This window comes from Nerophis lumbriciformis, linkage group LG08, assembly GCF_033978685.3.
Source record: "Nerophis lumbriciformis linkage group LG08, RoL_Nlum_v2.1, whole genome shotgun sequence".
NCBI classification, from domain to species: domain Eukaryota; kingdom Metazoa; phylum Chordata; class Actinopteri; order Syngnathiformes; family Syngnathidae; genus Nerophis; species Nerophis lumbriciformis.
In genome coordinates this window covers 4,835,913-4,861,068 of record NC_084555.2, presented here as the reverse complement: position 1 = coordinate 4,861,068, position 25,156 = coordinate 4,835,913, and the positions used below count along the sequence as shown (strand labels likewise).

General features: G+C 42.2%; 1 protein-coding gene across 3 annotated transcripts in view; it reads right to left on the bottom strand.

Annotated features, from left to right (window-relative positions):
- Positions 1 to 25,156, bottom strand: part of stxbp6 (syntaxin binding protein 6 (amisyn)) — a 229,945-nt gene that overhangs the window by 91,847 nt on the left and 112,942 nt on the right. For all 3 annotated transcript variants that reach the window (XM_061968170.2, XM_072913630.1, XM_061968169.2), the window contains exons 3-4: positions 1,174 to 1,304; positions 936 to 1,101 (exon numbers count right to left, since the gene is read on the bottom strand). In XM_061968170.2, the coding sequence (XP_061824154.1) occupies positions 936 to 1,101; positions 1,174 to 1,304 (297 nt within the window). The remainder of the gene's footprint in view (positions 1 to 935; positions 1,102 to 1,173; positions 1,305 to 25,156) is intronic.

The window sequence follows — 25,156 nt, the reverse complement described above, 5'->3', positions numbered from 1 at the left end:
CAGTTGGCCAACATATCTAAAAATACCTTTTTTGTATTAGCCTTACACAATATTCTAATTTTGTGACACACGGAATTTTGGATTTTCATTTGTTGCCACTTCAAATCATCAAAATTAAATGAAATAAACATTTGAATGCATCAGTCTGTGTGCAATGAATAAATATAATGTACAAGTTACACCTTTTGAATGCAATTACTGAAATAAATCAAGTTTTTCAAAATATTCTAATTTACTGGCTTTTACCCGTATATTAAGATCAGTAATACAATCAAAAATGCTAAAGCCTCACATGTTGAAAAACTTTGGCTCATTGTAAGAAACTCTCCTCTATCACATTACCAAGGCGAGAAGGTTAAGTGAGTGCAGTCTGTTTGTCCGCCATTGTGCAAATATCCATGTGAGAGCCAAGGTGCTTGTGGTTTGATTGAGCTCAGGCAAGAGCCAAGCCGGGGGAGGATATGTTTGTGTTAACAACCACATGAATAATACAAAAGCTGAACAGTGCTCAAAGATGAGAGTCGAGGGTAAACAGATCAATATCGGATTTATCCGGGCAGGATGCGTTGTTCTCGCCTTGGTTTATGAGGAAACTATTCACATCCACCTGAGCCTTCAGATTGCGGTATTCGATGGCAGTAATATTGAGGTTATGCCAAAGGGAGATGTAACAGTTTTGCTGCCTGTATAACAAACAGGGGCTTAAAATGAAATGTTAATGTTATGTGCAAGGGTTTCAAAGATTCACACTTAAAACACAGACACTTGGCAATGAATTGTGTTGACGTGATGCAGCATAGAATAAATAAGAATACATTTACGTAGACACCTGCTGCAGGCTGCCTTCAAACATAATCAAATTAAGACTACAGGATATACTTTTGTTGCAAAAACAGAGAAAATGTGTTTTTTAGTTTTTTTAGGAATGGTCTCACCTCCTAGCAGTTTGGACTGACAGTTGACAAACTCTGGTTTCCGAGAGGGGATGTAACGCTGGCAGGTGTGGTGAAGAATCTGGACAAAGGTGCACTTTTCTCCCGCAGAACCAGCGACCCACTGGTCATAGGCGGTGTCGAACGTCAGGTCGAACTCTGGAGAGTCCTATGCGGGAAGCAATCAGAATCTGTCGCCTGTTTACACACACTCAACTTAAACACTCGAAACAGAGCTTACTTTGTTGGAGTCGATGCCGTTGACCTGCCGTAGCTGGTCGATTGCCCACTGTGACCGTTTTACAAACGCAGGCGATCCCTGGAACTTCTTCACCTTAGTGATGGTGAGGAGCGCTGGTTTCTTATTTGTGACTGCAAAAGACAAACAAGAACATTACATTCCCAGGTCGAGGTTGTGTACATGATGCTACAGCGACTATGATCCACTCACAACATTCCCTTTCACACAGCATATACAAGCTGTTTTCCCCCATTTTGGTGTTGATCTGTAAAAATGGAAATAGATTTATGCCTTCACAGTTGGTATCAAAGCACTAGCAGCCAGGAAGACGAAGCCTGTGTGAATGGGAATTCCGCAATGGGTGGACACAGACGTGAAGTTGTATTTTCCGCACTATAAGGCGCACCGGATTATTAGCCGCACCTTCAATGAATGGCATATTTCATAACTTTGTCCACCAATAAGCCGCCCCGGACTATAAGCCGCGCCTACGCTGCGCTAAAGGGAATGTCAAAAAAACAGTCAGATAGGTCAGTCAAACTTTAATAATATATTAAAAACCAGCGTTCTAACAACTCTGTTCACTCCCAAAATGTACGCAAATGTGCAATCACAAACATAGTAAAATTCAAAATAGTGCAGAGCAATAGCAACATAATGTTGCTCGAACGTTAATGTCACAACACACAAAATAAACATAGCGCTCACTTTCTGAAGTTATTCTTCATTCGTAAATCCTTCGTCTTCGGTGTCCGAAGTGAAAAGTTGGGCAAATTTACGATCCACTGGCAGATGTTGGCGTCGTCTGGCGCTGCCTACTCGTCTTAGTGAAGGTGTGTTCGCCTTCTGTCATCCATTGTTCCCACGCAGTTAGCAGTCTAGCTTCGAATGCCCTGTTGACACCAATATCTAGCGGCTGGAGGTCTTTTGTCAATCCACCCGGAATGACGGCGAGTATTGAATTAAGCGCGTAAGCGTGTCTCTCAATGTGCTGTTATGAGCTAGCAAATATAACAACTACACTACCCAGCATGCAACGATAGTTACGAGCATGCGCGGTAGCCCTGAGAAGCGTTGTTGTATGCTGGCAGTTAGAATGTGGTTATGAGCACGCTGTGAGTAAACGTTGAGAACTCAGTTAACACGCCTCGTCTGCATTATTTATAATTAGACAGACAACACACTTAATAGGAGCCATTTTGGGGTCTTTACATAAACACACAAATGGAAATGAAACGTCACATATCCCAGCATGCACCGAGCGCTTCTTCTACGGGGAAAAAAGATGGCGGCTGTTTACCGTAGTTGCGAGACCTAAACTTTATGAAAATGAATCTTAATATTTATCCATATATAAAGCGCACCGGGTTATAAGGCGCACTGTCAGCTTTTGAGAAAATTTGTGGTTTTTAGGTGCGCCTTATAGTGCGGAAAATACGGTAAACTAGAGATGTCCGATAATGGCTTTTTTTGCCAATATCCGATATTGCCCAACTCTTAATTACCGATACCGATATATACAGTTGTGGAATTAACACATTATTATGCCTAATTTTGTTGTGATGCCCCGCTGGATGCATTAAACAATGTAACAAGGTTTTCCAAAATAAGAGAACAACTTCAACTCAAGTTATGGAAAAAAGTGCCAACATGGCACTGCCATATTTATTATTTAAGTCACAAAGTGCATTATTTTTTTTTAACATGCCTCAAAACAGCAGCTTGGAATTTGGTGGGCGGGGTTGGGGGGGGGACGGGGGGGTGGAGTAGAGGGGGGGTGTATAGTGTAGTGTCCCGGAAGAGTTAGTGCTGCAAGGGGTTCTGGGTATTTGCTCTGTTGTGTTCATGTTGTGTTACGGTGCGGATGTTCACCCGAAATGTGTTTGTCATTCTTGTTTGGTGTGGCGCATATTTGTAACAGTGTTAAAGTTGTTTATACGGCCACCCTCAGTGTGACCTGTATGGCTGTTGACCAACAATGCCTTGCATTCACTTGTGTGTGTGTGTAAAAAGCCGTAGATATTATGTGATTGGGCCGGCACGCAAAGGCAGTGCCTTCAAGGTTTATTGGCGCTCTGTACGTCCGTGTACACAGCGGCATTTTAAAAAGTCATAAATGTTACTTTTTGAAACCGATACCGATCATTTTGAAACCGATACCGATAATTTCCGATATTACCTTGTAAAGCATTTATCGGTCGATAATATCGGCAGTCTGATATTATCGGACATCCCTAATATAAACAGCATCAAAAGGGCAGAAGGAGGCGACCTGGCAATCTTCCACCTTGTGAAGCATATATTCAAGGTAGAGACATCCCGATATTTGGATTTTTTTAACGAATCAGTTGATGAGCTGCCGAGCCCAGCCGATCTATCCTAGTGTTTACATAGCTAAAAGATTGTATTAGCTTGAACATTTCTATATTCTATATATTACACAGATTTATATATCATTTGTTCTTTTTACAAAATCATTGTTTTGGTCGTTTTGTCATTGTTTACAAACTCAAAGGGTAAGTTTCTGAATACAGGAAGCTTTAAAGGCAAAACTCAAAATATTTAAATGGGAGCCAATAGTAGTTTTTGCTTCTCTTTTTGTTGTTGTTATTGTGCATTAGCCACTAGGTGCGTGAATCTTTAGAAACCTATCGATACGATCAAATTCCGATTCCTGAGGTGACAATTAAATTTGATTCTTGATCTAATATTTAGTGTAATAATAACAATTAAACTTTTTTTAAAACCGGTTGTAGGTGAGAACAGCTCCTTCTGGTTGCATAAAGATGGCCTAAAAACATTTTTTAAAACTAATGTACAAATATTTTATTTTATTTTCAAATCGATTTTTGAAAATTGGAAATCGATTTAGAATTGGGATGAACAAGAACTCTCACTGGATCGGTTCGCAGCCGAGTGTGAAGCGACTGGGATGAGAATCAGCACCTCCAAGTCCGAGTCCATGGTTCTCGCCCGGAAAAGGGTGGAGTGCCATCTCCGGGTTGGGGAGGAGATCTTGCCCCAAGTGGAGGAGTTCAAGTACCTCGGAGTCTTGTTCACGAGTGAGGGAAGAGTGGATCGTGAGATCGACAGGCGGATCGGTGCGGCGTCTTCAGTAATGCGGACGCTGTATCGATCCGTTGTGGTGAAGAAGGAGCTGAGCCGGAAGGCAAAGCTCTCAATTTACCGGTCGATCTACGTTCCCATCCTCACCTATGGTCATGAGCTTTGGGTTATGACCGAAAGGACAAGATCACGGGTACAATGAGTTTCCTCCGCCGGGTGGCGGGGCTCTCCCTTAGAGATAGGGTGAGAAGCTCTGCCATCCGGGGGGAGCTCAAAGTAAAGCCGCTGCTCCTCCACATCGAGAGGAGCCAGATGAGGTGGTCCGGGCATCTGGTCAGGATGCCACCCGAACGCCTCCCTAGGGAGGTGTTTAGGGCACGTCCGACCGGTAGGAGGCCGCGGGGAAGACCCAGGACACGTTGGGAAGACTATGTCTCCCGACTGGCCTGGGAACGCCTCGGGGTCCCACAGGAAGAGCTGGACGAAGTGGCTGGGGAGAGGGAAGTCTGGGCTTCCTTGCTTAGGCTGCTGCCCCCGCGACCCGACCTCAGATAAGCGGAAGAAGATGGATGGATGAATGAACAAGAACCGCGATTCAGATGTGAATAGATTTTTTTGTGCACCCTCATTATCCACTTTATTTTGTTAAAAACATTGGGTAACACTTTAGTATGGGGAACACATATTCACCATTAATTAGTTGCTTATTAAAATGCAAATTAGTAACATATTGGCTCTTAATTAGTCATTATTAAGTACTTATTAATGCCTTATTCTGCATGGCCTTATACAACCAGTAAGCCATTAACTAAGAGTCTTCCCTCAATAACCTCAGAATTATTGCTTATTAGTAACCCTAACCCTGACCCTAACCCTTATATGTTCCCCTAGTGTCCAAATAACTCTAAATTAAGTCTTTGTTACTTTAATAAGCAACTAATTAATGGTGAATAAGTTTCCCATACTAAAGTGTTACCAAACATTTTATGTAGCATTCAATACCACAAATTCAACACATCATCTGATTTATAACAATACTAACAAATTGTAAATTTAATAAGATAAGCTCTATAGAAATGTGTTATTGTGTTGACTTTAGTTCACTTCTATAAGACATTTATTTAATAATACCACCTTAACATTTGACAACCAAACAATTACACAAGGCGAATCAGTAAAGAATCTGGGTATTATCTTCCACCCAACTCTCTCCTTTGAATCACACATTAAGAGTGTTACTAAAACGGCCTTCTTCCATCTCCGTAATATCGCTAAAATTCGTTCTATTTTATCCACTAGCGACGCTGAGATCATTATTCATGCGTTCGTTACGTCTCGTCTCGACTACTGTAACGTATTATTTTCGGGTCTCCCTATGTCTAGCATTAAAAAATTACAGTTGGTACAAAATGCGGCTGCTAGACTTTTGACAAGAACAAGAAAGTTTGATCATATTACGCCTATACTGGCTCACCTGCACTGGCTTCCTGTGCACTTAAGAAGTGACTTTAAGGTTTTACTACTTACGTATAAAATACTACACGGTCTAGCTCCGTCCTATCTTGTCGATTGCATTGTACCATATGTCCCGGCAAGAAATCTGCGTTCAAAGAACTCCGGCTTCTTAGTGATTCCCAGAGCCCAAAAAAAGTCTGCGGGCTATAGAGCGTTTTCTATTCGGGCTCCAGTACTATGGAATGCCCTCCCGGTAACAGTTAGAGATGCTACCTCAGTAGAAGCATTTAAGTCCCATCTTAAAACTCATTTGTATACTCTAGCCTTTAAATAGCCCCCCTGTTAGACCAGTTGATCTGCCGTTTCTTTTCTTTTCTCCTCTGCTCCCCTTTTCCTTGAGGGGGGGGGGGGCACAGGTCCGGTGGCCATGGATGAAGTGCTGGCTGTCCAGAGTCGGGACCCGGGGTGGACCGCTCGCCTGTGCATCGGCTGGGAACATCTCTACGCTGCTGACCCGTCTCCGCTCGGGATGGTGTCCTGCTGGCCCCACTATGGACTGGACTCTTACTATTATGTTGGATCCACTATGGACTGGACTCTCACAATATTATGTCAGACCCACTCGACATCCATTGCTTTCGGTCTCCCCTAGAGGGGGGGGGGGGTTACCCACATATGCGGTCCTCTCCAAGGTTTCTCATAGTCATTCACATCGACGTCCCACTGGGGTGAGTTTTTCCTTGCCCGTATGTGGGCTTTGTACCGAGGATGTCGTTGTGGCTTGTGCAGCCCTTTGAGACACTTGTGATTTAGGGCTATATAAATAAAGATTGATTGATAATCTATTGTGAAAGTATTGGATCGGGACTCGGATCACATCTGAGGCCAAAAAATCAGATTGGGATCGCAGGCCAGAAATGTTCATCGGGACGTCCCTAAGTCAAGCTGTAAGAAACAGAAACATGTCCTGTGTAAAAAGGGAAACCCACAATGCGAGGACAACACCTTACATTTGCTGTTCAGTATGAACAACATCGAAAAAGCCCGTCTTTGGTGGTAGTACATACTTGTCAACCTTGAGACCTCCGATTTCGGGAGGTGGGGGGTGGGGGCGTGGTTAAGAGGGGATGAGTATATTGACAGCTAGAATTCACCAAGTCAAGTATTTCATACATATATATATAGATATATATTATATATATACATATATATATATATATATATATATATATATATATATGTATGTGTGGGAAAAAATCACAAGACTATTTCATCTCTACAGGCCTGTTTCATGAGGGGGGGTACCCTCAATCGTCAGGAGATTTTAATGGGAGCATTCGCATACCATGGTTTATATAGGGCACAGAGTGGGTGGGTACAGGCTGGCCTAGGGGCGTGGTGATTGGCTCATGTGTTACCTAGGAGGTGTTTCCGTCTATGGCGGCATGCTGTTACAATTTCGCTGCGCTTGTTGAGGGATGACAGGTCTGGACGGTAAATAATAAACAGTTTCTCTTTCAAGCATAGGTTGCATCTTTTATTACCACTATTGTAAGGTGTGCTGGATGCAAGAATTTGCCATGTTATTGAATATTCAACATTATTGTCTTTGAGGTCCCAAATGTGTTTGCTGAGTTCTGTGGTATTTCGCAGGTTTTTGTTCCTGAAAGAAGCCTTGTGATTGTTCCATCTGGTATATATATATATATATATCCTGAAAATATGCAAACAAAACTGTGTTCAGATAATTGATACTTCAAACTTGCATAAATAAATATTAAGGAATATAACATAACTTGGCTTCTGAGAGCTTCAAAATGTAATGAATAAAATGCTAAAGTTGTTGATAAACAAGCCATTTTTTAAATAATTAAATATGGTCATTTTAAATGAATTATTATGATAATTTAAAATGTATTATTTCAAATATGTTTATTTTAATGTACCGGTATAATTCTATGGCTGGACGTAAGAAGGAGTCAGAAAAAATACAAAATAAAAATGCAATTAATTTGTATGTTTTTAGCAAAATATAGTAAAAATGTATTTAGTTTTTTTAATTAATACATTTATTTATTTTTAGGTAAGATAAACATAATAATACAATGTATCTCTAGTCTGGATGATTTAGTTCTTGTCACCCTGTTGTCCTCCCGTCCTGAAAAAAGGCTGTCCTCACTCAGGTCCGCATGGAGCTGGAGGGGGCGTGGCTTCCAACTCCGGCTGAAAATCGGGAGATTTTCGGGAGAATATTTGTCCCGGGAGGTTTTCGGGAGAGGCGCTGAATTTCGGGAGTCTCCCGGAAAATTCGGGAGGGTTGGCAAGTATGTGGAAGTAACAGAGCCTCTGATACTATATGTCAAAAGCATACATGGACAACCCATTCTGCATCGGTGCATTTTAAGCAGACCAGCAACCAAGGGGAAAGAAGCACACAATTCCTGACTTTTTAATAAGCAGTGTGAAAAGAGGCAATGTTTAAATGCATTTTGGATGTATGAGTGAGGGAAATTTCTGTAACCCAAAATCAATCAATCAATCAATCAATCTTTATTTATATAGCCCTAAATCACAAGTGTCTCAAAGGGCTGCACAAGCCACAACGACATCCTCGGTACAAAGCCCACATACGGGCAAGGAAAAACTCACCCCAGTGGGACGTCGATGTGAATGACTATGAGAAACCTTGGAGAGGACCGCATATGTGGGTAACCCCCCCCCTCTAGGGGAGACCGAAAGCAATGGATGTCGAGTGGGTCTGACATAATATTGTGAGAGTCCAGTCCATAGTGGATCCAACATAATAGTAGTAAGAGTCCAGTCCATAGTGGGGCCAGCAGGACACCATCCCGAGCGGAGACGGGTCAGCAGCGCAGAGATGTTCCCAGCCGATGCACAGGCGAGCGGTCCACCCCGGGTCCCGACTCTGGACAGCCAGCACTTCATCCATGGCCACCGGACCTGTGCCCCCCCCCCTCAAGGAAAAGGGGAGCAGAGGAGAAAAGAAAAGAAACGGCAGATCAACTGGTCTAACAGGGGGGCTATTTAAAGGCTAGAGTATACAAATGAGTTTTAAGATGGGACTTAAATGCTTCTACTGAGGTAGCATCTCTAATTGTTACCGGGAGGGCATTCCATAGTACTGGAGCCCGAATAGAAAACGCTCTATAGCCCGCAGACTTTTTTTGGGCTCTGGGAATCACTAATAAGCCGGAGTTCTTTGAACGCAGATTTCTTGCCGGGACATATGGTACAATGCAATCGACAAGATAGGACGGAGCTAGACCGTGTAGTATTTTATACGTAAGTAGTAAAACCTTAAAGTCACTTCTTAAGTGCACAGGAAGCCAGTGCAGGTGAGCCAGTATAGGCGTAATATGATCAAACTTTCTTGTTCTTGTCAAAAGTCTAGCAGCCGCATTTTGTACCAACTGTAATTTTTTAATGCTAGACATAGGGAGACCCGAAAATAATACGTTACAGTAGTCGAGACGAGACGTAACGAACGCATGAATAATGATCTCAGCGTCGCTAGTGGATAAAATAGAACGAATTTTAGCGATATTACGGAGATGAAAGAAGGCCGTTTTAGTAACACTCTTAATGTGTGATTCAAACGAGAGAGTTGGGTGGAAGATAATACCCAGATTCTTTACTGATTCGCCTTGTGTAATTGTTTGGTTGTCAAATGTTAAGGTGGTATTATTAAATAAATGTCGGTGTTTAGCAGGACCGATAATCAGCATTTCCGTTTTCTTGGCGTTGAGTTGCAAGAAGTTAGCGGACATCCATTGTTTAATTTCATTAAGACAAAATGAGATACTGTTCTACCTGCACTTTTTCCCCTTTCATTTAATGTCTTGTCCTTGAATGGCCTCGTTTGCACAGAATTACAAACGCTTCCTTCGGACATCCGTGTTTGCTTACAGATCAAGCAGGCTCATACAGTGCTTGACGGAGACTGACTGCTCCTTTTATTGCTTTTATAACCCGGCGAGCAGACCTCTACTTCCGTCATCCCACACGATCTATTGTGTCGGATCAGTTGGAGGAAGTGTTCGGGTCAACATTTGCTATTGTTGCTCTTTGCTCTGATCCTCATCTCTCAAAAAAAAAATTCCCGATTCAAATCGTTGGCCGACCGACCCGTTCCACCCTGTCCCCCCTGCTGGGTTTACGGACAGCACTCCCCTCCCATTTCTCTGGATGTAATTTATACAAATATACGCAGAAGCCATTGTTGCAACAAGTTATATATTCAGGGAGCAAGCTTCCCAGTGAATAGGGATGTTTTGTGCATCCATTTACACAGCTGTAGTTAATACATGAGCGGCTGGTCTGTGGTCACAGGAAGGAAGAAAGCTGGAAGCATGACCAAACAGATGAGGGCAGAACGATTACAACAATACAAGTCCAAGGGGCCAAAGCGCTTCAATAAAGACTACAGCTGGATTTAATCAAAACGTTTTGTTCCCAATACTAAGATGCTTTTGTTACATCTCTGACACTATATCGACAAAAAAAACTTTTCCGCCAAACCTATTACAAAGAAAATTTAGTTTTTCCTGCCTGTGTTTAGTTGAGGATTGGCAGCAGCTAATCAAAAAAACAGAAGCTAACAGTATTGTGAATTCAACCATAAACAGTTTAATTGGAAAAGCCTGCCATTATGTCATCAGGCAAGAACCAAAAAGACAAAATGTTAAATAAAGAAGAGTAGCAAGCACAATTGGAATTTGCTTATTTTGCATATGAGTAGAAAAAAATGAAACATTAAGTGATACGAATAACCATTAGTAAGAATAAGTGGTACAGAAAAAGACACTGAATTGGGAGTATAACGGTGAAATTATTATTTTAATTTGTTTCAAGTTGTTTCAAATAAATAAAATGTAATACTTTAAAGTTTCATCTGACATTACATGGACAAAGATAAGACCTTCGGGAGAAAAGTTCTGTGGTCAGATGAAACAAAAATGTAGCTGTTTGGCCACAATATCCAGCAATATGTTTGGAGGAGAAAAGATGAGGCCTTTCATCCATACTTGCCAACCTTGAGACCTCCAATTTCGGGAGGTAGGGGGTGGGGGGTGGGTGCGGGGGGAGTGGTTGGGGCGGGGGCGTGGTTAAGAGGGGAGGAGTATATTTACAGCTAGAATTCAGCTAGTATTTCATACATATATATATATACATATATATATATCCACGCAAAAAACTCCATTCTCATCCACAACAGTACACCATGGCAAAAAAAGAACAATGCAACATTTGACGTCACTATGGGAAGTTTTGACGGAGCAGAAACGTGTGAACTCGTTGGGAGTTTCCTCCTCTCCCAGCTCGCTAGCCTCAATCTGAACCTTGGTATTTACCGTGATGACGGACTGGCAGTGTGTCGCGCCTCGCCAAGGAGCAGCGAGAATACCAAGAAGCGCATATGCCAAATTTTCAAAGAGAACGGCCTACGGATCACGATTGAAGCCAACAAGCAAACCTTCAACTTCCTTGACGTCACTTTCAACCTGAGAAATAACAGCTACCAACCATTCACGAAACCCAACACAACACTCCAATACGTGCACCATGACAGCAACCACCCACCCACCACCACGAAAAGAATACCTACCGGAATCAATAAAAGGCTATCGATGCTGTCATCTAGCAAAGCTGAATTTGACCAAGCAACCCCCCCGTACCAAAAAGCCCTTGATGAAAGCGGATACAATTTCACCCTTACCTATGAACCCACGCCAGGAAACCAGCCAAAAAAGAACAGAAAACGAAACGGCATCATCTGGTACAACCCCCCATACAGCAAAAACGTCTCAACGAACATTGGACACAAATTCCTCAACCTGATTGACAAACACTTTCCCAAAGACAACAACCTAAGAAAAGTATTCAACAAGAACAACATCAAATTGAGCTACAGCTGCATGAACAATATACGACAAATCATCTCAAACCACAACAAAACAATTGCAAATGAGCCGTCGACCCCCAGTCAGAACGACTCCAAAACCAACAAAGCATGTAACTGTCGAAAGAAACCTGATTGCCCCCTCAACGGGGGATGCTTACAAACATCAGTTGTCTACCAATCTAAGGTAATACGCAAGGACATTAACACATCCGACACATATGTAGGATTAACCGAGGGTGAATTCAAAACCAGATGGAACAACCACAAGGCTTCTTTCAGGAACAAAAACCTGCGAAATACCACAGAACTCAGCAAACACATTTGGGACCTCAAAGACAATAATGTTGAATATTCAATAACATGGCAAATTCTTGCATCCAGCACACCTTACAATAGTGGTAATAAAAGATGCAACCTATGCTTGAAAGAGAAACTGTTTATTATCTACCGTCCAGACCTGTCATCCCTCAACAAGCGCAGCGAAATTGTAACAACATGCCGCCATAGACGGAAACACCTCCTAGGTAACACATGAACCAATCACCACGCCCCTAGGCCAGCCTGTACCCACCCACTCTGTGCCCTATACAAACCATGGTATGCGAATGCTCCCATTAAAATCTCCTGACGATTGAGGGTACCCCCCTCATGAAACAGGCCTGTAGAGATGAAATAGTCTTGTGATTTTTTTCCCCACACATACATATATATATATATATATATATATCCCTGCGACCTCGAAGGGAATAAGCGGTAGAAAATGGATGGATGGATAGATGGATGGATGGATATATATATATATATATATATATATATATGTATATATAAGAAATAATTGACTTTCAGTGAATTCTAGATATATATATATATATAAATAAAGGAAATACTTGAATTTCAGTGTTCATTTATTTACACATATACACACACAACACTCATCTACTCATTGTTGAGTTTAGGGTTGAATTGTCCTTCCTTGTTCTATTCTCTGTCACTATCTTTCTAACCATGCTGAACACCCTCTCTGATTATGCATTGCTGTGTGGCACGCACAAAAGTGCTTTCATCAAATGCACTAGATGGCAGTATTGTCCTGTTTAAGAGTGTCACAACATTGCTGTTTACGGCAGACGGACTGCTTTACTGTAGATGTTCTTTATATTGTGGGAAAGCGGACTCAGGTCCGCTTGGAGCTGGAGGGGGCGTGGCCTCCAGCTCCGCCTGAATTTCGGGAGAAAATTTGTCCCGGGAGGTTTTCGGGAGAGGCGCTGAATTTCGGGAGTCTCCCGAAAAACTCGGGAAGGTTGGCAAGTATGCTTTAATCCCAGGAACACCAAGCCCACCGTCAAGCATGGTGGTGGTAGTATTATGCTCTGGGCCTGTTTTGCTGCCAATGAAACTGGTGCTTTACAGAGAGTAAATGGGACCATAACAAAGAAGGATTACCTCCAAATTCTTCAGGGCAACCTAAAATCATCAACCAGGAGGTTGGGTCTTGGGCGCATTTGGGTGACCCCAAACACACGTCAAAAGTGGTAAAAGAATCGCTAAATCAGGCTAGAATGAAGGTTTTGGAATGGCCTTCCCAAAGTCCTGACTTAAATGTGTGGACAATGCTGAAGAAACAAGTCCATGTCAGAAAACCAACAAATTTAGCTGAACTGCACCAATTTTGTCAAAAGGAGTGGTCAAAAATTCAACCAGAAACTTGCCAGAAGCTTGTGGATGGCTACCAAAAGCGCCTTATTGCAGTGAAACTTGTAACCAAATATTAACATTGCTGTATGTATACTTTTGACCCAGCAGATTTGATAACATTTTCAGTAGACCCATAATAAATTCATAAAAGAAGCAAACTTCATGAATGTTTTTTGTGACCAACAAGTATGTGCTCCAATCACTCTATCACAAAAAAATAAGAGTTGTAGAAATTATTGGAAACTCAAGACAGCCATGACATTATGTTCTTTACAAGTGTATATAAACTTTTGACCATGACTGTATATATACATACAGTAACAATTAGAGATGCTACCTCAGTAGAAACATTTAAGTCCCATCTCAAAACTCATTTGTATACTCTAGCCTTTGAATAGCCCCCCTTTTTTTAGACCAGTTGATCTGCCGTTTCTTTTCTTTTCTCCTCTGCTCCCCCCTATCCCTTGTGGAGGGGAAGACACACAGATCCGGTGGCCATGGATGGGGTGCTGGCTGTCCGGGGTCGGGACCCGGGGTGGACCGCTCGCCTGTATATTGGTTGGGAACATCTCTGCCCTGCTGACCCGTCTCCGCTCGGGATGGTTTCCTGCTGACCCCACTGTGGACTGGACTCTTACTGTTATGCTGGATCCACTATGGACTGGACTCTCACAATATTATGTTAGACCCACTCGACATCCATTGCATTCGGTCTCCCTAGAGGGGGGGGGGTTACCCACATATGCGGTCCTCTCCAAGGTTTCTCATAGTCATTCACATCGACGTCCCACTGGGGTGAGTTTTTCCTTGCCCTTATGTGGGCTATACCGAGGATGTCGTTGTGGCTTGTGCAGCCCTTTGAGACACTTGTGATTTAGGGCTATATAAATAAACATTGATTGATTGATTGATTGATATATACACATCATTATGTAAAACTAACTTTTCTTACCAAATGGTACATGCTTTGGTGTATTTGAATTCAAACAGTGGAGATATTTATAAAATAATCTTGCCTTCCTTAATACTTCTAGCCGTTTGGAACTTTTTCAGACTTGTGATGTTTTATGACAAGTGACATCAGCAGATATCTCCATAAATGGTAGAAATTTGTCCAAAGAATCTTTGCGCAAATATGCCATTTTTAATTTTGTATATAAGAGTGTTTGTAGTCTGCATGACAACATGGCCAAAGTACAACCCGAAGAACGGAAAGGCTGTTATTGGTTGTATTAATCAACACCTTTCAGTACACACACCTCCAGTCTCATTTTAAGAAGTAAAACGTGCCTGGCTAACTTTTTATTTTTGCGGTAACGTGCCTTCAACCTGGAAGAAGTATTTATTTGTGTGTACCAACCACTTTAAAAATTCCTGCTTCACAAACCTGCGGCAATATAAAGATGGTCTTTCCCAAAAGGTCCTTTCAAAGCCGGAGTTTGTGCCTACTATTTATGAGACAATGAAACAGTAAGTAATAAAAGTAGATTGTCAATGTTTGAATAATACATTAGCAATGTTAGCTCGAGTGTCGGCTGAGTCATACCAAAGACTATAAAAATGGGACCAATTACCTCCCTGCTTGACACTCAGCATCAAGGGTTGGAATTGGGGGTTAAATCACCAAAATGATTCCAGGGCGCGGCCACCGCTGCTGCTCACTGCTCCCCTCACCTCCCAGGGGGTGATCAAGGGAAATGGGTCAAATGCAGAGGATAATTTCGCCACACTTTGTGTGTGTGTGTGACAATCATTGGTACTTTGGACTTATTAACTTTGTCGATTTTAAGTGTAGACTTTTAATCTAGGACAACAGCTCCACCAAAATACAGGAACATAAAGAATAATTTTCCTAAAAACTACTTTTAAAGATAAGATTAATGAGGCAACAGACAAACAACAAACCATTGAGAGGCGTTAAATTCAAGCCTTTATTTGGAACTTTCTTCTTTGGTTCCTTATCGCTCCGGGTTTGACTCTGGCTCAGACATTTATGGTTGGATGCTAAAATCTGTCGCTGTTGCCAGTTATGCTGCAGCTCAAATGTTGAATATACTTACAATAATGATATTCTTTAGTACCTTGCAAAAAGCGTCTCTCTCAAACTACATACACAAAGTACAACCCGAAGAACGGAAAGGCTGTTCCATTTATGCTGCAGCTCAAAAGTTGAATGTACTTAGAATAAGATATTTTTCAGTACCGTATTTTCCGCACTATAAGCCGCCCCGGGTTATTAGCCGCACCTTCAATGAATGGCATATTTCAAAACTTTGTCCACCTATAAGCCGCCCCGGACTATAAGCCGCGCCTACGCTGCGCTAAAGGGAATGTCAAAAAAACAGTCAGATAGGTCAGTCAAACTTTAATAATATATTAAAAACCAGCGTTCTAACAACTCTGTCCCAAAATGTACGCAAATGTGCAATCACAAACATAGTAAAATTCAAAATAGTGCAGAGCAATAGCAACATAATGTTGCTCGAACGTTAATGTCACAACACACAAAATAAACATAGCGCTCACTTTCTGAAGTTATTCTTCATTCGTAAATCCTTCGAATTCTTCGTCTTCGGTGTCCGAATTGAAAAGTGTGTGTATAAGGTAAGACATATTATCTGGCACTTTGTTTCGCAATATTATGCAAACACAACTTTTCTTACCTTCTGGTACCTGCTGATCTGTATTTGGGATCTCTATAAATCCTGAAAAATTGTGCGAGTCCGCCTTTGTAGTCCGTGATGACACCGTAGTCTATAAGCGTCTTTTCATGAACCGGAAACACCAAGAAGCACCACCTTTAAAATCATCCAGGTGAAGTTCGCTTGCTAGCGTTGTTGCCTTCATTCGAATAGTGATGGTGCTGACACTTCTGCTTGCTGCTCTCTGCTCAACAACCCACTGTTCGAGTTTGTCCTCCAACAGTTGCCATCTTGCTTTGTTCCCTCGGAAACTCTGTTTTGTCTTCTTTACCTGGCGCAGGTCATCTTCTTGCTTCCTCCACCTACGCACCATTGATTCATTTATGTTATATTCTCTTGCTGCTGCTCTATTTCCGTGTTCTTCGGCATGACTTATTGCCTTAAGTTTAAATTCTGCGTTATACGCGTGTCGCTTAGTAGGAGCCATTTTGTAGTCTGGTCTTTACAGATGTAAACACACAAAGGAAATGTAACAAAAATCCGCGCGCTTCTTCTTCTTCCGGGGGCGGGTGGTTGCTTACAGTAGAAGAAGAAGCGCTTCCTGTTCTATGGGGGCGGGTGCTTACCTTGGCGGTTGCTTGTGTAGAAGAAGAAGCGCTTCCTGTTCTACCGGGAAAAAAGATGGCGGCTGTTTACCGTAGTTACGAGACCGAAACTTTATGAAAATTAATCTTAATATTTATCCATATATAAAGCGCACCGGGTTAAAAGTCGCACTGTCAGCTTTTGAGTAAATTTGTGGTTTTTAGGTGCGGCTAATGGTGCGGAAAATACGGTACCTTGCAAAAAGCGTCTCTCTCAAACTACAAATATGGCCGCCGAGGTTAAGCGTTTAAGATTCCCCTCCTTGTATAATTTTTTACACTGGTAAGTGCATCGTGTATTTCTTGAATCTCCGGCTCTTAGTTTTGTATGGACTCATTGATCGTTTACAAACTGAGTTCGGAGAGGAAGTGAAGTCAGAAAGACCGCGCCACATAACAACCGGAGCTAACCACTGGAATGATGGAGGCGAGTCATCCAGACATGTCCGTGTTTCTCATTCTTCTACATGTACAGACGCTTGTGGAAATCACGCATGAATACCTTAACAGAAAGCGATTGCAGCTATTTGGGATACAACACTTCCCGGACGGCAGGGGAACTTTCGAATGTCCAGGTCAGCTGTGATTCTACTTACCGGTAAACTTTGTTCATTTGTCGGAGGAGAGTCAACGAGAATGCAAAAATGAGAAAAAAAGGTAGCGTGTGCTTTGTATTACCTGGCCGTCGAGGGAAGACTACAGAAAACATCAAATGCATTTGGACTGGCAAAGCAGACTGTATCAGTTATTGTCCGCCATGTATGTCACGGACTCAACGTCTAGGTCCAGAGTATATAAAGTCACCAAAAACGAATGGACAATGAAGGTGAAGGCAAAAGAGTGAGGAGTGTCCTGACCAGATATCTAGATCCCTAGATTGCATATTCTTTATCACATTGTTTACTTTCACATGTCCAATAAATATTTGATTCATGTATGATGGCTCAGGTGTGATTCACTAGAACAGGGCCCCACAGCACACTGGATACCAGTTAATTGAAATACCACAATACTGGATATTGTTCAGATAAGTTAAATTTAAGAACTTGCACACAAAGGAACACCGGAAGTGACTATGACGTGTTCATTTTCCGCGCATGCGAACGAGGTCGCGTTGCGCCGGCGGACGGAGGGGGAGGGGGTCATAAACAATCATTGTGTGTGTGTGGACAAGGATACGGTTAGGTGGGATTTACCCTGGATAACCAGAGTAGAAGGGGCCTCAGAAGCAGCCAAAAAGTGGCTTGAAGATGTATCTTTACAGAAAAATCGATGCAAAATTTTGACCAAAGAACCATCATTACATGTTATGTAGACCAAAAGGAAGTGTTTTGAAAAAAAAAAATAATAATCATAATGGGTCCCCTTTAATCATACTTGCCAACCCTCCCGGATTTTCCAGGAGACTCCCGAAATTCAGCGCCTCTCCCGAAAACCTCCCGGGACAAATTTTCTCCCGAAAATCTCCCGAAATTCAGGCGGAGCTGGAAGCCACGCCCCCTCCAGCTCCATGCGGACCTGAGTGACGTCAGGTGCGCAACACCACGTAAATCGTTGGCCAACCAAAAAGTAACCCCAGTACGCTATAGCCAACATTCACCAGGAGATGGCAACAGACAAACATAGATCACTCTATTACATTATTCCCCTTTTAGAAATGTATAGAAGTTACTCAAAATAAATAAACAACCCAACCAAAAAATGCAGCAGCTCAATTAAAAAACTGTACTTAAGCCACATTCTTTTTTTTTTTTTTTAGTACTGAACTCTTAACCCTCATTTGTAAAAAAAAATAACATGCTTATTATACAAACAGTATTTGTACACCTTTAACACAGATTTTTATACTGTCTTCAGAGATTCAGTTTTTTGGGTGGTACTCGAAACCTTTCTGGGTACCTGCGAAAGGGTGTTCAGCATGGTTAGAAAAATAGTGACAGAGAATAGAACAAGGATGGACAATTCAACCCTTAACTCAACAATGAGTAGATGAGTGTTATGTGCGTGTATATGTGTAAATAAATGAACACTGAAATTCAAGTATTTCTTTTATTTATATATATATATATATATATATATATATATATATATATATATATATATATATATATATATATGTATGTGTGGGGAAAAAAAATCACAAGACTATTTCATCTCTACAGGCCTGTTTCATGAGGGGGGGTTCCCTCACTCATCAGGAGATTTTAATGGGAGCATTCACATACCATGGTTTATATAGGGCACAGAGTGGGTGGGTACAGGCTGGCCTAGGGGCGTGGTGATTGGCTCATGTGTTACCTAGGAGGTGTTTCCGTCTGTGGCGGCATGCTGTTACAATTTCGCTGCGCTTGTTGAGGTGACAGGTCTGGACGGTAAATAATAAACAGTTTCTCTTTCAAGCATAGGTTGCATCTTTTATTACCACTATTGTAAGGTGTGCTGGATGCAAGAATTTGCCATGTTATTGAATATTCAACATTATTGTCTTTGAGGTCCCAAATGTGTTTGCTGAGTTCTGTGGTATTCCGCAGGTTTTGGTTCCTGAAAGAAGCCTTGTGATTGTTCCATCTGGTTTTGAATTCTCCCTCGGTTAATCCTACATATGTGTCGGATGTGTTAATGTCCTTGCGTATTACCTTAGATTGGTAGACAACTGATGTTTGTAAGCACCCCCCGTTGAGAGGGCAATCAGGTTTCTTTCGACAGTTACAGCCTTTGTTGGTTTTGGAGTCGCTCTGTCCGGTGGCCGACGGCTCATTTCCAATTGTTTTGTTGTGGTTTGAGATGATTTGTCGTATATTGTTCATACAGCTGTAGCTCAATTTAAGTGTTTGTCAATCAGATTGAGGAATTTGTGTCCAATGTTAGTTGAGACGTTTTTGCTGTATGGGGGGTTGTACCAGATGATGTCGTTTCGTTTTCTGTTCTTTTTTGGCTGGTTTCCTGGCGTGGGTTCATAGGTGAGGGTGAAATTGTATCCGCTTTCATCAAGGGCTTTTTGGTACGGGGGGGTTGCTTGGTCAAATTCAGCTTTGCTAGATGACAGCATCGATAGCCTTTTATTAATTCCGGTAGGTATTCTTTTCGTGGTGGTGGGTGGGTGGTTGCTGTCATGGTGCACGTATTGGAGTGTTGTGTTGGGTTTCGTGAATGGTTGGTGGCTGTTATTTCTCAGGTTGAAAGTGACGTCGAGGAAGTTGACGGTTTGCTTGTTGGCTTCAATCGTGATCCGTAGGCCGTTCTCTTTGAAAATTTGGCATATGCGCTTCTTGGTATTCTCGCTGCTCCTTGGCGAGGCGCGACACACTGCCAGTCCGTCATCACGGTAAATACCAAGGTTCAGATTGAGGCTAGCGAGCTGGGAGAGGAGGAAACTCCCAACGAGTTCACACGTTTCTGCTCCGTCAAAACTTCCCATAGTGACGTCAAATGTTGCATTGTTCTTTTTTTGCCATGGTGTACTGTTGTGGATGAGAATGGAGTTTTTTGCGTGGATGATGATGTTTCTTTCGTTGCCTGTGATTGAGTAGTAGTCTGAGGCGAAGTCTATATATATATATATATATATATATATATATATATATATATATATATATATATATATCCATCCATCCATCCATCCATCTTCTTCCGCTTATCCGAGGTCGGGTCGCGGGGGCAGCAGCCTAAGCAGGGAAGCCCAGACTTCCCACTCCCCAGCCACTTCGTCCAGCTCCTCCCGGGGGATCCCGAGGCGTTCCCAGGCCAGCCGGGAGACATAGTCTTCCCAACGTGTCCTGGGTCTTCCTCGTGGCCTCTTATCGGTCGGACGTGCCCTAAACACCTCCCTAGGGAGGCGCTCGGGTGGCATCCTGACCAGATGCCCGAACCACCTCATCTGGCTCCTCTCGATGTGGAGGAGCAGCGGCTTTACTTTGAGCTCTCCCCGGATGACAGAGCTTCTCACCCTATCTCTAAGGGAGAGCCCCGCCACCCGGCGGAGGAAACTCATTTCGGCCGCTTGTACCCGTGATCTTGTCCTTTCGGTCATAACCCAAAGCTCATGACCATAGGTGAGGATGGGAACGTAGATCGACCGGTAAATTGAGAGCTTTGCCTTCCGGCTCAGCTCCTTCTTCACCACAACGAATCGATACAGCGTCCGCATTACTGAAGACGCCGCACCGATCCGCCTGTCGATCTCACGATCCACTCTTCTCTCACTCGTGAACAAGACTCCGAGGTACTTGAACTCCTCCACTTGGGGCAAGATCTCCCCCCCAACCCGGAGATGGCACTCCACCCTTTTCCGGGCGAGAACCATGGACTCGGACTTGGAGGTGCTGATTCTCATCCCAGTCGCTTCACACTCAGCTGCGAACCGATCCAGTGAGAGCTGAAGATCCTGGCTAGATGAAGCCATCAGGACCACATCATCTGCAAAAAGCAGAGACCTAATCCTGCAGCCACCAAACCGAATCCCCTCAACGCCTTGACTGCGCCTAGAAATTCTGTCCATAAAAGTTATGAACAGAATCGGTGACAAAGGGCAGCCTTGGCGGAGTCCAACCCTCACCGGAAACGTGTCCGACTTACTGCCGGCAATGCGAACCAAGCTCTGACACTGATCATACAGGGAGCGGACCGCCACAATCAGACAGTCCGAAACCCCATATTCTCTGAGCACTCCCCACAGGACTTCCCGACGGACACGGTCGAATGCCTTCTCCAAGTCCACAAAGCACATGTAGACTGGTTGGGCAAACTCCCATGCACCCTCAAGGACCCTTATATACTATATATATATATATATATATATATATATATATATATATATATATATATATATATATATATATATATATATATATATATAAATAATAAAATAAATATATATACAGCTAGAATTCACTGAAAGTCAAGTATTTCATATATATATATATATATATATATATATATATATATATATATATATATATATATATATATATATATGAAATACTTGACTTGGTGAATTCTAGCTGTAAATATACTCCTCCCCTCTTAGCCCCGCCCCCAACCACGCCCCCGCCCCACCCCGACCACTCCCCCCCACCTCCCGAAATCGGAGGTCTCAAGGTTGGCAAGTATGCCTTTAATACAATTTCCACGATTACTGATGATGATTGTAGAATGACACACTTCTCTCAGTTTGAATCCAGCATTGTTCCAATATGATAACGTGTAAAAATCCAGTAAGTAAATCACCAAGATGCTGCCAAGACTATTGTTTTTATGTGGTCAGTGCTTTCACAGCAAGGCCATGCTGAGGTTTCGATAATGCTCCCTTTTCTCATGCTCTGATGGTGACATGCGGTCACTTCCTAAAAGAGGATCAGTCCCTTGTTGTGCTTGGCTACTCAAAAGTGCTTGAAGGGGCGAGGGGGAAATTCTGCGTTCGACAAACATTCTGGGGATTAGCTTCCCTGTGTGGAAATATGATCACAGTCTTTTTAAAATGGGAAAGGCTGGAAACAAGATGTCTCATCGAGCGGCGGAGGAAGACAATTGATCATGTCATTATTCGCCGTGAACGAATCCAACAAGCTTGTTATGATGGAAAATATGATGCGACCATGGAACACATGGTTAATTTGACAATGACACCATTCAAGAAAACAGAAAGGGGCCACCCACATGAGCTACAATAATCCTTTCTTAGCCAAGTAGGACAACAAAACACCATTTCCTTATTATTTGAGCCTTGTTCTTTGCTAAACACTCAAAGAAGAGCGACGCCGAAAACACAACTTTATCCAGTAAGTATGCGAAATGTACCGTATTTTCCGCACTATAAGGCGCACCTAAAAACCACAAATTTTCTCAAAAGCTGACAGTGCGCCTTATAACCCGGTGCGCTTTATATATGGATAAATATTAAGATTCATTTTCATAAAGTTTAGGTCTCGCAACTACGGTAAACAGCCGCCATCTTTTTTCTCCGTAGAAGAAGCGCGCGGTGCATGCTGGGATATGTGACGTTTCATTTCCATTTGTGTGTTTATGTAAAGACCCCAAAATGGCTCCTATTAAGTGTGTTGTCTGTCTAATTATAAATAATGCAGACGAGGCGTGTTAACTGAGTTCTCAACGTTTACTCACAGCGTGCTCATAACCACATTCTAACTCCCAGCATACAACGCTTCTCAGGGCTACCGCGCATGCTCGTAACTATCGTTGCATGCTGGGTAGTGTAGTTGTTATATTTGCTAGCTCATAACAGCACATTGAGAGACACGCTTACGCGCTTAATTCAATACTCGCCGTCATTCCGGGTGGATTGACAAAAGACCTCCAGCCGCTAGATATTGGTGTCAACAGGGCATTCGAAGCTAGACTGCTAACTGCGTGGGAACAATGGATGACAGAAGGCGAACACACCTTCACTAAGACGAGGAGGCAGCGCCAGACGACGCCAACATCTGCCAGTGGATCGTAAATTTGCCCAACTTTTCACTTCTGACACCGAAGACGAAGGATTTACGAATGAAGAATAACTTCAGAAAGTGAGCGCTATGTTTATTTTGTGTGTTGTGACATTAACGTTCGAGCAACATTATGTTGCTATTGCTCTGCACTATTTTGAATTTTACTATGTTTGTGATTGCACATTTGCGTACATTTTGGGAGTGAACAGAGTTGTTAGAACGCTGGTTTTTAATATATTATTAAAGTTTGACTGACCTATCTGACTGTTTTTTTGACATTCCCTTTAGCGCAGCGTAGGCGCGGCTTATAGTCCGGGGCGGCTTATTGGTGGACAAAGTTATGAAATATGCCATTCATTGAAGGTGCGGCTAATAATCCGGTGCGCCTTATAGTGCGGAAAATACGGTAGTCGCAAATCTGATTTAACTTGTGCAACAAAATGTCTGACACACCAGAAAAGTATCTTGGCATGGTAGGACTGGTAGGAATACGTTCATTACCCCTTTAAAATGAGTCACAACTTGTGCACAACGGTGTGACTTCATTGCTGACTCCCCTAAAATTCATATTGATCATCATTTAACTCCCGATGTCGTAACTTTGCTTCATTTGTGTAACTCATTTGTATTGCTCGGAAAGATAAAAGTACCATCGTACAATTTCCGACAAACGTCGTAACGTTGCTCTGACTTGTATCACCAAAATTATGACCGACCAGAATTTAATTTGTTCTTCAAAAATCCCCCAAAATCAAGTGCCTGCCTGCAAATTAATTGTTTTTATCTGAGTTTGATAAATGTTTTTATTATTTGCACAGCTATGTTATTTATTTTATGTAGAAAGAATATGTTTGTATTTTATTTATACATTATTTGTTTTTCTATATTATTCATGTTATGTAATTCTGCGCTACTTAAACAGTTTGTTTTCTGTGCTGTTAATACCCATCTTGACTAACCGGGTTAATACAAGTGCCACTGACTGTTTACAGTACAGTTGTCATTCACTTCAATTTCACTGAATATCACTCAAAAATGAATATTTTTCTATAAATATTTTCACCGGAAACTATATCGAGATATATAACGAATATTGAGTTTAAGTAGAAATATATCGAGATATACTTTTTCGTCCATATCGCCCAGCCCTAATATCGACCGATATAAAACACCAGTGACGTGCGGTGAGGTTCATGGCTGGTGAGGCACTGACTTCATCACAGTCAGATTTACAAACATATGAACCCTAAAGAGTATCTTATTCACCATTTGATTAAACAGGTTATGTTTAAAAGCTCATACCAGCATTCTTCCCTGCTTGGCACTCAGCATCAAGGGTTGGAATTGGGGGTTAAATCACCAAAAATTATTCCCGGGCGCGGCGCCGCTGCTGCCCACTGCTCCCCTCACCTCCCAGGGGGTGAGCAAGGGGATGGGTCAAATGCAGAGGACAAATTTCATTACACCTAGTGTGTGTGTGACAATCATTGGTACTTTAACTTAACTTTAACTTTACACATACAAACTGTAGCACACAAAAAAGCACATTTAATAAAAAAAACGTTATTATGGTCTTACCTTTACTTATAAATTAAGTCCATGCGCCGCTGTTGTGCTGGACTAATGCACCCCCTGACGGGAGTGTTATATCAACTAAAGCCCTCACTTAAACTTTCCACGTGCAAGATTGAATCTGTTTAAAAAAGTGTAACCGAGGGTTTATAAATGTCGCCTATACTGTATGAAACTACAAAATAACAAACACGGAGGCTCCAGTTTACACGAGGACCACTTTATTTACGTTCTTTCAAAAACCGCCGCTACACTCCAACGTGTCATCACTTCCGCTCTTAGCGCCTTCAAAATAAGAGCTCAAGGCATATACTGTATAACAGCGCATAACAGGAACTTAACATCAAAGAGGAAAGCCCATAAAAATAGGTTACAAAAGTTATTTAATAAGAAGCCAAAAAGTGCAAAAACAATAATGTTCGTGTTGGAGGAGTTGTGAATTAGGTACACCTGCAGTCTACAGGTGTACCTAATGTTGTGGCCCTGCAGTCATTCACAACTCCTCCAACACGAACATTATTGTTTTTGCACTTTTTGGCT